General features: G+C 38.8%; 2 protein-coding genes across 3 annotated transcripts in view; one reads left to right on the top strand and one right to left on the bottom strand.

Annotated features, from left to right (window-relative positions):
- mrrf (mitochondrial ribosome recycling factor) overlaps window positions 1-9070 on the top strand; it is a 51318-nt gene extending 42248 nt beyond the window's left edge. Inside the window, exon 8 of one of the 2 annotated variants that reach the window (XM_037751997.1) lies at window positions 8873-9070. The gene's annotated coding sequence lies outside the window, so the exon portion shown is untranslated. The remainder of the gene's footprint in view (window positions 1-8872) is intronic. The other variant, XM_037751996.1, reaches the window with a different exon arrangement.
- Window positions 620-12445, bottom strand: LOC119477840. Its single transcript, XM_037751993.1, has 9 exons — window positions 12097-12445; window positions 10457-10520; window positions 10043-10305; window positions 9610-9706; window positions 9058-9324; window positions 7619-7735; window positions 3788-3838; window positions 3032-3158; window positions 620-1364 (listed from the first exon to the last, which is right to left on the bottom strand). Exons 2-9 carry the CDS (start codon window positions 10512-10514, stop codon window positions 887-889), a joined length of 1458 nt encoding a protein of 485 aa, XP_037607921.1. The 5' UTR covers window positions 10515-10520; window positions 12097-12445; the 3' UTR covers window positions 620-886.
- Window positions 12446-19099: the final 6654 nt, after the last annotated feature.

The following is a 19099-nucleotide window of genomic DNA, read 5'->3' as shown; positions in this document are numbered from 1 at the left end:
CCGACCTGAAAGTTGATCTTGATATGAGCGTGGGTGATAAATGAGTCAAACATTATACCACAAGACGACATGCTGACTCAATGAAAATGAATGCCAAAAATGAATTACTCATGAATTTGGTGAGATACGGTAGGTATGATGCTCCAATTACTGGAGATTGAAGAATGAACAGAAATAAAATAAAAAACTTTTTTTAATCAAATGTTACTGGAAACAGCGAGCTCTCTTGCCAGGAATACTCATCACTCACAAAATCACTTCTCTTTTCACTTTAGGCAGACAGAAACTGTTCCTGCTTTACTTGCAGCCTAGCAAATGACCCCTAACAGGGACCTTTCTTTTTCTCTTGGACTGAAACAGAACAGAAACAGAAACGACTGCAATTATTAACTGAGTGTGTGAACTATCAGATCTGCTGGAAACAGAGAGTTTGATGGTGTAGCTGAAACCTTTTTCAGGAGTTTCGTGCAACGTGCAAACAAAGCTAAGGTGGATTACCGAATGTGCCGTGGAGTTTCTCCATCCTAATACTGTAGGGGATGGGGCGAATGATTTACTTATAGTAAAGAATTACTATTACATGTTAACAAATGTTAATCAAATGATAATCAGTGCTGTCTTATAAAGATTACAAAAGTAGTATTTATTACATATATTGAATACAAAAAAATGTTGCAGCATATCTGGGCCTATATACAAAATAACCAAACAGTCTGTGTAAAAAAAAAACATATTAAAGGTAGGGTTGGTAATATTCTTCAAATACATTTTGGGTTACTTGTGTACTCTTGCTAGTTTCTCAACAGCACCAACCCTGCCTTTAACATCATATAAATGTTTGTTTAACATGTAACAAGTGCTTAATGTCTTTGTTGCCCTCAGTATGTCATACTGTTTGGAGCTGCAACACCCTGTCTGTCCCAACTGTGTCCTTGAGTATGGGGCAGTGTTCCTGGCAGGTCATGACCAGCACCCTGCATTCTCCTTTTTCCATTAGAAACTTCCTCAAGGACTCATCGAAACACTTGTTCTCTTCTCTGTACTCATCCAACAACAGCAGAGCCCCACTGGACCTTGTCAACACAGCTTTCAGCTCATCCTCCGTTGATATCTTTCCCGTGAGAGAAAGTTGAACCGTTATTTCTTTAAACAAGTCCACCTTCACTTTGCTGCAGTCGACATATAGGAGAAGTAGAAGTTTGCTGAGATCGAGGAGGTCAGAGAGGGCATGTTTGTTCCCCTCTGTCCAAGAAGAGACCAGGATGTGGGCTAGGGTTGTCTTCCCGCTTCCTGGGGGTCCCTCGAGGAAAAGTGTCTCTCCAGCTTCTGGGAGTAAAGCTTGAAGATTCACAGGCTGGCCCTTACTGGAAAAAAGAGATTGAGATTGTAAGCTACACAGAAATACAAATACTAAAACATCAAGTCAACTGTATATGTCCACACACTGTGGTGAACTCTGACTCGCAAATTTACACCACTGGCCAAAATCAAACCATCTTATCAGTCCAAAATGGAGGAAGTTATTGTAATTAAGTGTGTTGCACAGAGGGAAACCTCCTCCAGGGTCTGAAAAGTGAAGCCAATGCAGAAGTGCCTTAAACTTGCATTCTTTCTTATAACCAGCAGGGGGCTACTCCTCTGGTTGCAAAAATAAGTCTGATTGTATAACAGTCTATGAGAAAATGACCCTACTTCTCACTTGATTTATTACCTCAGTAAACATTGTAAACATGAGTTTATGGTCTCAATCGCTAGTTTCAAATCTTCTTCAATATAGCATGATGTTCATTTAGTAAATTACGGTCCCATTTGGAGTAAGGGCGCTTTCACTAGCCATAGTCCGTTCGGCTAGTCCGAATCAGAGTGAAATTGATACTTTTGGTTTGTTTTCTATTTATTTGATCTGGTTCGGTTTCACGGTGCACAAATGAAAGTGGATCAATATGTGTATGAAGGAGTGAATTTATCTTTTTCATCTTGAGAGATGCCACATCTATGCAGGGAATCGCAGACTTTGGTGCTGTCGAAGTTTTTTCACTTTGATTCGGAGCTGATCTACGGTGAGCATGACTCCCTTCTAACCCAGTTTATGACTTTATAAATTTCACTGTGTTTGCAGACTTTATTTTGCATATTCTGGTAGTTCTCTTCTGCCCAGATGTCAAGGAAACATCGAACTTCGGCAGAAGTCCAGGTCTGTTTTCTCCCACTCAAGTTAACCTGTCATTTACCGGTGTCAATTCAACAAATGCCCGCACAGACAGCGTTTTGAATCGCTTGGAAACGGTCCAAGACCACCTCTCGCAAGTGGTCTTGGACCGATTGTTTTGGTCTGCACCAGAGTTTGATTACTGTGTTCACAACAGCCCACATGAACCGCACCAGAGTTCGACTAAAGCGGACTACATGTTGATGTGTAAGCACCCTAAAATAGACCATAAAGCAGGTTATGCTTTAGGGCGTGGCTACCTTGTGATTGGCAGGTCGCTACCACGGCGTTGTCCGGTCTGGGAGTTGTCTGAAGTTTTCGTCTTACAAGGTTAACCCTTTCACAGTGTGCTTTCAGTTTGTGAAAGTTAATTATAACCTTTTTGGTTGCCTAAAAATGTCTTATTCAGCATTTGGTTGCACTTAGCTCCACCCTCTCATTACACTTCTGGTTGCAAAAAAACAAGATGGCGAGGGCCAAAATGACGAACTTGAGGCTTCAAAACTTTATTTAAGTATATACTGCACTACAAAAGACAAATGGTTTACCAACTTCTACAAGACAGGAGATAGCACAAATATATTTTCCAGCTATCGACCAAGCTATCAAGCTTGCTAACTGACAGTTAAGCTTGTTATCTAACATTTAGCAAGCTAGCTAGCTTATTGACCAAAGAATAGAAGGTAACTAACATTTTTCTCAATGGTTTGGAAAAAAAAAACTTGAATTGTTGTTGTTAGGTTACTGGAAACGAGAACAAAGAAGAATCATAGAAGTCTGGCATCCTTTTGATCAAAGTGGAAAGTTGTGTTTGTGACTCACTTGTTTTGCAGCCTTTTAGGCAACTCCTCCGAAACAAAAGCCTCCCAGTGGTGTCTCACCTCCGTGCTGAAGGAGAATTTGGAATAATGGGCTTTCAGAAACGCCCCCAGATTTTCCTCTACGCAACCTGCAGACAATAATACAGACTTGATCATGATCACATCCAGATCATTTCACGAAAAGGAAGCAAATAGCGTGAGAAGATGCTTTGTTTCTGTCTGGTGTGGAGTGCGTAGGCTGACATTTTTACAGTAAAAGGGTTATTTCTTTAAATGAATGCAGGCCTAGTTCAGTAGTATAATGCTGTTACAGACAACAACAGATTTCTGGAAGAACTTGTCTTACTGAATTTGTCTTTTCTGAGAGGTTTGTTCGAAAACATCAACTTGTGTGTGTCATCAGGTCGGTTTTAAACATCTAAGGGCAGTTTTGCACCAAAACCAACGGGTTTATATTCAGCGCCACTTTGAAATAATTATGTATGATCATTTTTAGTACTGATTCTAATACTGGGTCGATTCACTGATGAGTCCTTTTCTATATCTTACGTGGTAGTAAACTGAATATGTTTGAGTTCTGGACTGTTGGTTGGACAAAAAACATGACATTATTACTGTGACTAATTGATCAAGGTACTCCTACCAACTAATCAGCAGAGACAAAGGGAAATTGTGAATGTGAAAAATAGTTTTATACATCAACTGAAAGACATAAATAATGTAAACAATAGTTCTTAGAGTCACAAGAGTCGCTTACCTTCATTAAAAATAGTTATCTCTTCCTCATTGTCTTTAGCCTTTTCTTTGCCTGAAGGAAAAGAACAGAGTTGTTAGAACACATTGTGATTAAGTGATTAGAAAACAAGTGTAATATTTATAGAAGTACTGAAACAGTACTATTAATTAGTCATTTCTACAGAGACTTTACAAGGCTGCAATAATTGTGATAGTGTAAATCCACTTATAAACACCTCAATGCAAGTTTAAATCAGATTGATCTAAAGTGTACTATGTAATGAACAACTTCACAGAAAGGGGATCTTTGCACTTCTGTATTCTGGAGAATAACAAACAAGCTTTCGCACACTGTCAATGCGTATGTTCATTTACTGAATATCTATAGCTCAGTCAACATGTACAACTTGAACTATAGGTCTTATTATATTAATGTAGGTGTTACTTATTTGTAACGTGTAAGAAGTCATGCAATGATATGAGTTTTTTGCCCTTCTTGTGAAAGAACAGTTCATGTTCATTAATTTGTTTTCCATGAGTACCTTGCTGCACAGTGCACAGCCAGACAAGTGGAAAATGGATCATGATATTGACAGTAAAATGAATCATCGCGGTGGAAGAGGAAATTATGATCAGAGTTTCAGGACGCCCCTAAATGTGTGATCTCAACCTTCTTCGTGGAGAGTGACAGAAACTGTGGGCGTCTTTTGTCACAAAATACACAAAATGCAGCATCAGCAATTTGACTGAACTCAACCGAGAGTGTCAAAATAAAGAACTTTTCAAATGCCGGTAAGTGATTCGGAACAAAAGTGGAAACAACGGAGGTCTGTGAAAGCTCCCTACTACATTTGAACTACTTTGTGTTCCCTCTCAATAAGTTTTCCTTGCAATACATTTAAAATTCCCTCTGATCCTTACAGGAAGGGCGAGCTGTATTAGCTACAGCCGTCGGTTGTGACCACAGCGTTTGTATCATTACAGCCAATGTTGAGATAACTAGTGCAAGTTAGTTAACTTAGTTTTCCTGTGGCTGCTGCTGTCAGCATGGCTGTGTCTTTGGTTGTAATGATTACAAGGATGTAACACATTGTTTTTAATGGGTGTTACTTAGTTACATGCAGGGATCGTGTGTGCGTGCGTGAGTGTGTAGTGAATTATTTAGACTCACAGGCAGCAGAAGAAACAGACCGGCCTTGACCGTTTACGAAAAGGTTATTGGTACCTACAGAAGAAAACACATACTGTCTTTAGTTATGCTACATACAAAAAACATATTGTTGGAAAGCCTATTTTCTGGCTTATCAGATGATGCTAGCGTTAGCTGTATGAAGTTTAGTCGGTAGCTATAGCAACAGGAGTCCAAAGTGTGTCTGCTCTCCTCGGGATGGTTCAGACTACCCGGGGACGGTTGGGACATTATTGTTTATAGTTCCTACCTCGTTACAAATCAACAAAAACAGAATTCTGGAAAATGGACTCCTTGTACATTTATCAAAATTGTGCCTTTTACGTTTGGGTTGGCCTCCAAAAAACTTGATAAATTGTTAGCAGACACCCGTATCTGTTCAGGGATCAAATTATTTTCATTACTGTTCAAGCGGTCTGTGAGTAATGGTGAGTTATTTGATGTCAAAAGAAAATTGTCCCAACCAACCCCGTTCTCCCCTACTGTATGTGTTGTTTGGCTCTATATACAAATAGTTTAATTCATGCAGCTTAATAAAATGATATTAAAATGGGACATTACAGTCTTTGTTTCAAACGTGTCAACTTAGCTTTCTGAGTTGATGTTTGACAGGTGATGGTATTTTCTCTTGTAAATCTTATATTTATCATGTATTTTATGTGCTCTTGTAAGTACATTCATTGTTTTGACCTGTTTTAACTACACAGCTGTAACTAAGACTTTTTTGAAATTGTGACCGGATACCAGCTTAAAAATACCGTCCGTAGATTCCCGGACCCGTAGCTGAAGTAACACTTCTACTTCACACTTATCATGTTCACACAGTCATATAGTCATAGAAACGTAATAATTCTAGTAATAAGTCTACTAATGAAATGATAGAGGTGTGTGTTTTGGGGAATTATTCAAAAAATAAACGTGCTACACTGAAAAACCACCCACGCATAAACAAATAGCCTCAAATTCCCCTGGCACCCAGACCAAGATCAACCTGGGTGTTTCCAAACCTGGCTGTTGTGTCACATGTCAGGTCTAGAAAGCAAAGTCATGATCCCATGATAACCTGCATGCTGAGTCACATGCTGGTAAAATCCCTCTTAACCAAATGGCAAACAGTAAGTTGACAAAACTAACATCTCAATTCTATAACGTTTTAGGAATACTTCCTCTTTTCGGAGGGGAGTAACTATCACCATCTGTATGCGGCGGCTGCGTTATCTTTTCAGCTGAAGTCACACAGCTGTTTACTGACAGGACACAAGTTCCTCTGACCCTTGACAAGGACTAAAAGTAAAACACAGCTAGGCTGCAATGGCTTTGACACAGGAACAATACACTTTGGATGCTGACTAATGAATTTCAGCACTTCTGTAAGTTGTTTGAGGTTCTGGTTGGACAATAAAGTTCTATTAAAAAGATCTATTCTATCTGTCCTAAGTCATTGCAGTGTGTATGTCATGTTTCAAATGGGTGTAACAGTTAAAAATAATACAGTGTGAGTTCTTACAATGAGGAAATAATTAAAGATGCACAACTGGATTTTTCACTTCATGTCCTGCACGTTCAGCGCAAGTTCTAAAGGGAATTCCCGCCCTGCAGCGATCCCGCCCTTTCTTGCACACAGTCTCTGTCCTGCACAGAATGTGTTCAGGCTGCAGGTTGAATGTCCCAGTAGCCGAGACGATTGGTTTATATTTTTAATAATCTATTGCACAAGTATCTGTTGTTGTGTATCTCTGTGCATATGGCTTCATATACAAGTGTAAGAACAATTTTGTATTGCTGACATTTGTCACTTTAAAGGTTCTCTATACGATATCCAGAGCATTAATATAGGAGCAAACAACTATTTGCTATGTAACGAAATAGAGGAGCAATGTCTACCTGAGCAGAGAATGAAGTCACTCTCCCCCCGTGTGTGTTGTATTGCGAGCTTCTCCTCGCTTTGTTGACATAGCTGGGCCGACTGTGCGTGCTTTTAGTGCATGTGAGCATGCCCCACTGGCTAGCTCAAGGCTCTCATACGGCTGATAATGCCGTCCCGACCGACAGTGTCATTGCGGAAGCGTAGCACCCACACTCCGGTTCCCCCTCAGGTAAACCCAACAGTTGTTTGCGCTGTTAGCACCATTAGCTGCGAGCCGTGGCTTGCCGTCGCCATGTTGAGAGCCGTTGAGAGGCAATAGAAATGCTCCCAATCCCGTATTTAGCACCTTTAACATTTCACCATAGCTGTATGTGGAATTGCATGTTCTCCCCGTGTTAGCATGTTTTTTTCCCACAGTCCAAAGACATGCATGTTAGGTTAATTGTCGACTCTAAACTGCCCGTAGGTGTGAACGTGAGCGTGAATGGTTGTCTGTCTCTATGTGTCAGCCCTGTGATAGTCTGGCGACCCCCGCGACCCCGAATAGGATAAGCGGTTCCAGATAATGGATGGATGGATGGATGTGAAATTATTATGCATTGTAATGCCTGGTGTGCATTGTCTCATTTGCCAGTGTCAAACCCAAATTTCCATTTGATGTAGATTTCATTAGACCTCTGCTTTGGATATTTTGTCTCCAATCTACATCTGCATTCTATGTAATGCTGTGGTTGTTGTAAACAACATGTCCTGAATCTGTAATGTGCACATACACAAAGAATTGAGTGACTGTTTACCTTTTTGTCGTCGACACATGATCACTGCAACGATGATGCCAACTATTATCATTGTCACTCCTATGCTCCATGCAACGGCGACAGCATCAGTTTTTACAGGAGGAACGGGTATTTCATCTGTGAAAAGAAGGATTAGTGTTAAAATGTGCCACAAAACTTGTAATTCAGCAATGACAGGGTCAGGACAAGTGTTGGCATTTTGTGAGTTATACCCACCGTCTTAATATAAATGACCACTATGGAAATAACCAAATATACCAAAGACGAACTATCCCAGACTTCCCCTTACTGGTTAAGAAGTAAAGATTGCAGCAATTAAAGTGACTCATGCTTGTGCAGACGTTTTTTGATCAGCTGTGCATGCAGCCCGATCTTCTTCTTTTACTTTTCCCTTTATTTAGCATTAAAATAACCTCATACTTTTCATACATAATATATACATATGCCGAAACATGAGCAGCCTACATGCACACACGCAGACAAGCCACACATTTCCACACATGACTACATCTCTTGTAATAGAACTCCTACACACTGCTGTATCGTTTGAAGCTTGAAACCCAAACACCTCCTACAGCTCCACTGAAGAGCAAAAATGCTGTATCTCTGGAAAAAATGTGAGCAAGAGCTGAAGGCTCATATATCCCGTCTGTGTTAGTAATCACATTTGATGTGGGTTGACAGAGGACATCTCTATCGAAAAGAAAATGGAACATAACAGGAAACAGCAGTAGAGTGATAACTATGCAAATGCTGACATTATATTTCCTGTTCCTGAGAATTACCAAGGCTTCACCTAACTTAATGGGGCTTTTTTAAACTAAAAGTTTGAATTGGAACAATTCTACCTCAGTTTTTCTTTCATTCATAGAAAAGAGGTTAATGTGGGTTTATTGACATGGATTATAAATAGTGATGCGTTATGTGTAAGCAGCTGGCAAAAGGTGGGGCTGATTTCAACTGATTGCTTAGTAGCTTACAGTATATCTATAATAATGTAATACATCATAATGTATTAGTTGATTATATGTTGTTTTAACGATTAGAATCTGCAAAGTAACTAACTAAAGTTATCATATAAATGTAGGGGAATAAAAAGTATAATATTCCCGTCTGACACATAGTCGAGTAAAAGAAGAAAGTGGCATAAAATGGAAATACTCGCGTAAAGTACAAGTGCCTCAAAAATGTAAAACAGTCATACATCTATTTGCTTGCTTCTGATTTTCTGTTTTTGTAATTTATTTTGGGCAGCAGACAAGAGCTGACAAGAAATGAGGAGGGATGACATGGAGTAAAGTTCACTGTCAGGAAACATGACCTGGAGATGTTGCAATTGCACAGTCAACATTTAGAAAACCCCTGTGTATTTGCATATTCTCTCCAGCTAAGCAGAATCCTGTCTTCTAAGAAAGCTTTAAAGGAAATAAAAACTGTACCTGGAATATGAAATGTTGCAGACTGGCCATCATTTGTAAAGATACACGTGTAGTTGTTTTTCTCTGATGACCTGACACGTATCTGGCTGGTGACTTTAAAAAGCTGGTCTGGAGTTGAGACGGTGTTGGTATCGGAACTGAGTGTCCGCAGGTGTCCATCCTGCCACGTAACAGAGGACTCGGGGTATCCCTCAGACTGGCAGGTCAGCAGCACCTCATCCCCCTCTGCAGCCTTCTGCATGAGTTTAGTCACTGCTTTATAAGGTGCTAGGGCAGAATTACACATATATCTTGTGTTTAGAATAGCATTATGATTATGTTCAAGAGATCTTGCATGATAAGGGGAAGATTACAGGAAAGTTTAAATGAACCAACAGCATTCTTTACAAAATTGAGTAATATTGCTTTAGTTTCATTTTCATTATGAGCTATACTGCCCAGAAATGACCACATGCTGTGGCCAATGAGCAAGACTATTACCAGAACAAAGCCCCTGAAGTCTTCACCTAAAAACCTAAAATGTCATTGTGCTGTCACTGACTCGGTACTTACCTACAACCGACAGAGATATCGTTTTATAATCAGATCCTTCTGCTGTCTGGACCAAACACTGGTAGGTACCGGAATCATTGATCCGGAGCCTGGAGATCTGTAATGTGACAAAGTAGAAGAAAGTAGAGTCCTTAGATGTGCTCCTGGCCATATTACACCCTCATAAACTAGAGGTTTAAATGAACCAATCTGTAATAATCTCTCTTGGGCAAGCTTAAACAAGTTAAACACGTCACTTAGAGGAAATCTGAATCTAACTCATCGCATATGAAAACATGAAGTGTCCTTGAGCAAGATACTTAACCCCGAATTGCTCTTGGGCAGGTTGGCACCTTGCATGACAGCCTGTTCCATCAGTGTATGAATGTGTGTGTGAATGCTGTAGTGTAAAGCGCTTTGAGTGCTCGGAAGAATAGAAAGAAATACCATTTACCTGTAACTTGGCCCAGCCTTGCTCCAGCTCCGCATCGAGAAGCTTCACTCGGCCCCGGTAGTCCGGGTCCCGGGACTCCAATCGCTCCTTCCGGTTATCCATGTGGTACACCTCCCGAGCCGAGGTGGAGCCGATCCATTGCCAGGTCACCTTCAGGTCAGCGTGAATGTTTGGTAGTTTAGGCTGAAACCTGCAGCCCATCACAACATCTCCTCCAAACTTTGACTTGTATGCAGTTTGCTCTGCCTCAACAGTGAACAACACTGCAGGGAAATAATACAAAGTAAATTTCAACATCAAATTAAGTTCACTAGATTTGACTTTCAAGTAGAAATAGAAATGTTTAATATAGATAACATGTTTGTTCTCTTATTTATTCATTAATGTCTCCACTGCTGTACGCTGTATACACACCTGCGAGAGATGGCTTGAGCACGAGTTGCAAAATTACAACAAATAGGGTCCAGTCCATTGAAACCTGAGGAAGAAACAAAAAGGAGTTACACGGATGTTGAAATTTTTTGTCATGTTGCTGAGAAGCATGAGTCATTCTACTGGAGAAGACCAGATGTGAATTCCAGAAACCACAAGAAGTTTGACCTAGTTTACTTCTTTACTCTGCAAAAAAATTTACATGACACATAACATAACATAACAGACATCACATGTTGGTGACATATACATGATTAATCCTGATTTCAGCATGACTCGGCCCAGCAAAGGAAATCACTTCCTCATTGATTTATTCCTGATAACAAAACAAAACTAGCAACAAGGATGCTGTTGGTTGACTCTGGAGCTGTGTCAAGATACACACACACACACACACACACGCACGCACACACGCACACACACACACACACACACACACACACACCAAACAAAACAACTGTTCATGCATATCATGCAAGTTATGCTTCAGTGGAAAAGATTTAGTCAGACACATTATTCTAAGGAATAACTTGATCTCCAAGTGCTTATGTTTGAAGTCATTTTATGAGTGATCTGTTGGGTGATAAGCACATTAGTCACTTTCCTTGCAGATTTCGCGCGAAATGACAACAACGACAACTGTAGTTCTGCAGAACATGTATGTCTTTGAATGTGGGTGAGCTCTCTCATAATAGGCATAAATTAAATCACTTGAAATGAGTCAGTTATTAAGTTAAGTACTAGGTACACTTAAACTTCTTACAAAAAGCCTGAGGTGAACATATTTACAATAATTAAGATAACTTATTGGTCTTCATGCTACAGAGCTATAGCCTCAAACACTCAGCAAGAAGGTGATAAATGGCTAAATTAATATTTAAATGTGAAAAAAACCCAGATAAGTTATAAAAATAGAAAAATAACAGGTACTCTTGAACTTATTACAAAAAGCCTGAGGTGAACATATTTACAATAATTAAAATAACTGTATTGGTCTTCAGGCTAAAGTTGGCAAAAAGGTGGTAAATGGCAAAATGTATATTTAGATATGAAAAACCAGATATATTATAAAAAAAAAGAAAAATAACAGGTATACTTGAACTTATTACAAAAAGCCTGAGGTGAACATATTTACAATAATTAAAATAACTGTATTGGTCTTCAGGCTACAGAGCTATAGATTCAAACAGTTGGCAAAAAGGTGGTAAATGGCAAAATGTATATTTACATATGAAAAAACAGATATATTATAAAAAAAAAAAAGAAAAATAACAGGTATACTTGAACTTATTACAAAAAGCCTGAGGTGAACATATTTACAATAATTAAGATAACTGTATTGGTCTTCAGGCTACAGTTGGCAAAAAGGTGGTAAATGGCAAAATGTATATTTAGATATGAAAAAACAGATAAATACAAATGATAAAAACGAAAAATAACAATAGTACAACATTGAATATAATAATAATAATAATAATAATAATAATAATAATAATAATAATAATATTAACAATAATAATAATAATAATATAAAAAATAAATAAATAAATTATTATTATTATTCAAGTCTAAAAGTTGTGCAACCCCGAACTGTTGTTTATCAGATAATAATATATTCTTACCTGTTCTTGCAACAGCTGTAGTTATATTTTCACCTGGTGTTTCCTGCTTCCTTCAATAGCTGTGTCTGATTAGAAGTGCTCGAGACTGGACTATATGCGTTTCCTCGAGAGACAAACACGTGGCATCCCAATTGCACACGCCCACAAACAACAAACAACAGTGCCAAATAAATTTTGGCATACAGTACCTATTCTCTGTGGTCAAGCTTTGTGTTAACAATTAGAAGGAAATACCAGATGTGTGTCCCCATATTGCGATAATACTAGAAGAAGAAAAAAATCTCGCAATAGCCAAGGAAAGGGTTAACACACACACAAGGAAGTGGATCACTGGATTTACTGTAAGGAAAAAGAAAAAGTCATAAAACAGCTGTAAGGCTAACAAACACCGCCCTTAACCGTTAAACTGTCGACGTTTAAAAGATGAGAATAAGCAGAATTGGTCAGTCAGACAGGATATATTATGAAACTGATAGCTACATTGTGTGTTTTTCCCTCTTCTGATCTGTCTGTGTGTGAGTTCCCTCTCAGGGGTCCCTGTGACGTCACGTGTAGAGTACAGTTTTACCAGAGCAATGCCAAGAGTTTCATCACACAGCTCATCTTTATGGGAACTGTTCAAAGGGATGTATTGATGTCATTGGTGTGGGCTCAATTAAGAAGCATTTACTGTAACTCCCAAAGCTTTGGTAGAAAACAAAACAGGAGTATTTAGTATCCTACTGAACAGTATCCGTGTATATGTAGCCATGTAAAAGTTCTACATTCAAACATCTTACTTGAAATTATAAATAATAATATATAATTTTATAATAATAATGTATTATCATCAAAATGTACTTAAAGTATCAAAAATAAGTACTCATTATGAAGCAGAATGTCCCCTATTAGAAATACATTACTAAATATTATATTACTGGATTACCGTTACTGATGTTCTGTTTTTGTTTTTTATTTGAATTTTTTTGTTTAGAATTTTGACAACAATGACAAAAAGTACATATAGAAAAAAGACAAAATATACAAATAATAATCTATATGAATAAAGTAAAATAACAAAACAAAAGGACTACACACACACACACATATATATATATATATATATATAGAGAGAGAGAGAGAGAGAGAGAGAGATATGTGTGTGTGTGTGTGTGTGTATATATATATATATATATATATATTAGTGATGCAGCGATCCGACTTTTTCAGTCCCGATACCGATAGTGATACCTGGGCCATTGTCTAATTATAAGCTGTATGCCTCACTGTGTGGAAGTGACTGGAATCATTCTTTTATGTGTAAGGCAACATCAGGCCTGACTTAAACATTGTTTTCCTAACTTTGTTAAACAAAATGTAACAAAATAAATACATAGATATAAATTTACTGAATTAATTACTATTAAAATTATAAATCGTACACCAGTAACTTGGTAAAAAAAAAAACTTCAATGCAGCAACAAATTGGTCAAAACTTAAACATTCCAGTATACAATGTATATAGTAAAATATAGAACTGAATTGAATAGATCGGCCCCATTGTCACCGATCCCTGATCCCCGATCTAGCTTTTTGAGTCGGTATCGGCCCGATATCCGATTCGGTATCGGTGCATCCATATACAGACGTAGGCAAAATCGTTGGTACCCTTTCGTTAAAGAAAGAAAAACCAACAATGGTCACTGAAATAACTTGAAACTGACAAAAGTAATAATAAATAAAAATTCACTGAAAATTAACTAATGAAAATCAGATATTGTTTTTGAATTATGGTTCAGCAGAATCATTTAAAAAAACAAACTAATGAAACTGGCCTAGACAAAAATGATGGTACCCTTAACTTAATATTTTGTTGCACAACCTTTTGAGGCAATCATTGCAATCAAGTGATTTCTGTAACTCTCAATGAGACTTCTGCACCTGTCGACAGGTATGTTGGCCCACTCCTCGTGAGCAAACTGCTCCAGCTGTCTCAGGTTTGAAGGGTGCCTTCTCCGAATGCATGTTTCAGCTCCTTCCACAGATGTTCAATAGGATTTAGATCAGGGCTCATAGAAGGCCACTTCAGAATAGTCCAATGTTTTGTTCTTAGCCATTCTTGGGTGTTTTTAGCTGTGTTTTGGGTCATTATCCTGTTGGAGGACCCATGACCTGCAACTGAGACCAAGCTTTCTGACACTGGGCAGCACATTTCGCTCCAGAATGCCTTGATAGTCTTGAGATTTCATTGCACCCTGCACAGATTCAAGACACCCTGTGCCAGATGCAACAAAGCAGCCCCATAACATAACCGAGCCTCCTCCATGTTTCACATTAGGTACAGTGTTCTTTTCTTTGGATGCTTCATTTCTTGCGTCTGTGAACATAGAGCTGATGTGACTTGCCAAAAAGCTCCAGTTTTGTCTCATCTGTCCAAAGGACATTCTCCCAGAAGCTTTGTGGCTTGTCAATATGCATTTTGGAAAATTCCAGTCTCGCTTTTTTATGATTTGGTGTCCTCCTCGGTTGTCTTCCATTAAGTCCACTTTGGCTCAAACAGTGACGGATGGTGCGATCTGACACTGATGTACCTTGACCTTGGAGTTCACCTCTAATCTCTTTGGAAGTTGTTCTGGGCTCTTTGGTTACCATTCGTCTTATCCGTCTCTTCAATATGTCATCAATTTTCCTCTTGCGGCCACGTCCAGGGAGGTTGGCTACAGTCCCATGGACCTTAAACTTCTGAATAATATGTGCAGCTGTAGTCACAGGAACATCAAGCTGCTTGGAGATGGTCCTATAGCCTTTACCTTTAACATGAAGGTCTATAATGTTCTTTCTGATCTCCTGAGACAACTCTCTCCTTAGCTTTCTGTGGTCCATGTTCAGTGTGGTACACACCATGATACCAAACAGCACAGTGACTACTTTTCACCCTTTAAATAGGCAGACTGACTGATTACAAGTTTGAAGACACCTGTGATGCTATTTACAGGACACACCTTAGTTTAACATGTCCCTATGGTCACATTATTTTACATCTTTTCTAGGGGTACCATCATTTTTTATCCAGGTCAGTTTCATTAGTTTGTTTTTTAAAATGATTCTGTTGAACCACAATTCAAAAACAATGTCTGATTTTCATTAGTTCATTTTCAGTAAATTTTTATTTATTATTACTTTTGTCAGTTTCAAGTTATTTCAGTGACCATTGTGGGTTTTTCTCTCTTTAACGGAAGGGTACCAACAACTTTGCCTACGTCTGTATATACACAAAGTATACATAACCACACAGAGAAACAAGTTCTACAAATACACTTTGAAAGGCAGCGGTTGATCTTTAAGTGAATCAGATGCAGAGAGCCAGTTGTTTAAACTAGTCTCACTAGTCCCATTATTTCGGGCAGTTGACAACTCCAGATAAACAACATCCAAAAATGTGAGGACCCAGTGTCTGGTGGTGAGTGAGTGAGGAGGCTTCCATCTTACTGTTATCATCTTTTTAGCAGCCGTCAGGTCATCTACAGTAGTAGGCTACAATGCACATTTTAAGTTTTGAGAGATTGAATTTTGACAGATCATTCAACAGTAGGACGGGCACACGTATAGTTTCTTTCCACCACTGATTATATAACACATTTGGCTGCTACTACAGTACAAGAAGTACACTGGAATTTTTAGTCTGTGTTGATATGTAAATGTGCTTTCAATAACAAAGAGATTCACGTTCACACAGGTCAACACCGTAATTTGGGAAAGTTGGAAATTTGAATAGAGTGCATTCTGCCACAGCACGTCAGTGAGATGTTTTACATACTGCACATACAGTACATCACCAAGATACCAGCCACGAGGAATTCCCACAAGAAGAGGGCACGCACGCATCCAATAATTTCAGCTATCCAACAAAGTTTGGAGATTGCATTGACCCAATTATAGTATGACTGTGTGAAAGTTTTGTGGGTTTCCCTTCAGTTCACTTACTGGCTCGGCTCCCACATGTGCATATTCACACGCAACTTTATTTATTGTTTTATGGGAATATGGTAATTGTGTCTGATCTTATCAATGTTTTTGTCACTGGGGAGTTTATTTTAGGCACAGTTTCCACTGTTTTGTAGATATATATATATATATATATATACATATTAGGGATGCACCGATCCGACTTTTTCAGCCCCATGCCGATATTGATACCTGGGCTTTGGGTGTCGACCGATGCCAGGTACCGATCCGATACCAATGTTTAATTAATAAGCTGTATGCCTCACTGTGTGGAAGTGACTGGAATCATTCTTTTATGTGTAAGGCAACATCAGGCCTGACTTAAACATCGCTTTCCTAACTTTGTAAAACAAAATGTAACAAAATAAACACATAGATAGAAAATTACTGAATTAATTACTATTAAAATAATAAATCGTACACCAGTAACTTGGAAAAAAAATCTTCAATGCAGCAACAAATTGGTCAAAACTTAAACACAAATTAAAATTCCAATATATAATGTAGATAGTAAAATATAAAACTGAATTGAATAGATCGGCCCCATTGTCACCGACCCCCGATCCAGCTATGTGAGTCAGTATCAGCCCGATATCCGATTTGGTATCGGTATCAGTGCATTCATATACAGTATATACACATATACACACCCACACAGTTTCATATAAATTCACTTTGAAAGGCAGCGGTTGATCTTTAAGTGAATCAGATGCAGAGAGACAGTTGTTTAAACTAGTCTCACTTGTCCCATTAATTCGGGTAGTTGACCACTCCAGATAAACAACATCCAAAAATGTGAGGACCCAGTGTCTGGTGAGTGAGTGAGGAGGCTTCCATCATATTATAATCATCTTTTTAGCAGCTGTCAGGCCATCTAGTAGGCTACAATGCACATTTTAAGTTTGGAGATATTGAACTTTGACAGATCATTCAACTGTTTAATCTGTACAAATGCACCAAGTTTTATAAACTCACCATGTGTTCTATAGGTAAAATCTTATTCGGCAATGTCATAACTAAAAGTCAAATAAATTTAGAGGAGTAAAAAGTAGACGTATGAAGTGGTAGAAAATGGAGGTATAGTAAAGTACAATTACCACAGAATTGGACAGAACTTGAGGAAATGTTCTTATTTCTTTCCCCCACTGATTATATAACACACTTGGCTGCTACTACAGTACAGGAAGTACACTGGAATTTTTAGTCTGTGTTGATATGTAAATGTGCTTCCAAAAAACAAAGAGATTCACGTTCACACAGGTCAACATCGTAATTTGGGAAAGTTGGAAATTTGAATGCCCTGCATTCTGCCACAGCACATCAGAGAGATGTTTTACATACTGCACATACAAAATAATAATTCTTTCCTCTATCCAGCTATGTCTGGTAGAGATTGGGCTGTCCCAATTATAGTATGACTGTATGACAGTGTTGTGGGTTTCCCTTCACCTACTGGCTCGGCTCCCATATGCGTATTCACACATGGGAATATGTTTATAGGTATTTGATCTTATCAATGTTTTTGTCACTGGGAAGTTTATTTTTGACACAGCTTCCGCCGTTTGGAGACCCCTTGGGAAATCCAAAACGGTTATGACCTTTACAACCCGGATTACTCAAACAGATAAAATGCCTGTCATTGCAGGAAACGTTTGTGATACAGATCTTGAGTAAACACTTTTTATTTCTATGAATCCAACATTGCTTAACATCTTATGAGGTAAAGTGCTAAAGACACCATGTGGGAGGGTTAAGGTAGGGCAGTGGTGTTTAATACAACATTAAGTTAATTATTTATTTTGACTTTTATTGGTTCAGTTTAATTGTTGTCTTTAGCTGTGAATTTGGTTCTGGAGATTATACTTACATTTGAGAATTATTATTTTGTCAAAAATGGAAAAAGACATGACCTACAGCATGACCCATGTATGCTGAGTCAGTTGTAAACCTAAGGAGGTGGAATATCACGTCTTATTTTTCCAGGAAGTTGAAAGTTGGCCAGGAGTTCCCAACGCTGTTGTAATACATTAATGAAAAATAATAGCTGGGCTTGATATGCTTCACTGCAGCATGGAGATTTTCACTTTTGACAGATCAAGTCAGAACTAACCAAAAAGCAGCTTGGGATGCTAACTCTCCCACAAAGTTATTGTAGTATCCTCCCACCTATTAAGGGCCTTGGTTGTGCAAAGTCCATCTATCCAATCTATATCCATTTAAGTGCTGGGTGCTGGAGCCTATACCAGGTCACAACATTTACATGAAAGTCTTCCAGCTTTAAATGTTTCTCTCTGTACCAGCTTATCTATCTATCTATCTATCTATCTATCTATGTATCTATAATAATGATAATAATAAATTGGACTTACTATATAGCGCCTTTCAGAAACCCAAGGATGCTTTACAAAGGGGTTCACACAAAATCATACAAATAAATAACATAGAGGAGAAACTATAGCTAAGTAATTAAAAGAGTAATGTGTAGGAAGAGTCAGCTGAGATCATAGGCCTTGATGAACTGGTGGTGTTTGAGGTGTTTTTTGAAAATGTCCAGGGATGAAGCATTTCTTATTTCAGGAGGGAGAGAGTTCCAGAGGGCGGAGGGCCGCGACGCTGAACGCTCTGTCGCCAAATGTTCTCAGCCGGGTGTAGGGGGGTGGAGAGCAGACCATTGTCAGAGGATCGTAGTTTCCGGGTATGGAGCGTAGGGGTGGAGAAGGTAGGTTAGGTACTGAGGGGCAAGGGCATGGAGGGATTTGTATGTGAGAATGAGGAGTTTATAGTTGATGCGGCGACTTGATTGGAAGCCAGTGAAGGTGGATGAGTATCGGGGTGATGTGCTGCCATGCAGGGCCTAGTGCGGGTGAGAACCCTGGCAGCTGAGTTCTGGACATACTGGAGCCTGTCCAGGGCTTTGCTGGGTACCCCGGACAGGACTACATAACAGTGGACATTACAATCTATCTATCTATCTATCCCACAAACACCAACAGAGGGAGCCATTTCTCTTTTAACTGCA

Source organism: Sebastes umbrosus, chromosome 19 (assembly GCF_015220745.1).
Source record: "Sebastes umbrosus isolate fSebUmb1 chromosome 19, fSebUmb1.pri, whole genome shotgun sequence".
Lineage (NCBI taxonomy): Eukaryota > Metazoa > Chordata > Actinopteri > Perciformes > Sebastidae > Sebastes > Sebastes umbrosus.
The sequence above is the reverse complement of the archived record's forward strand: the minus strand, read 5'-3'. Positions and strand labels throughout refer to the sequence as shown.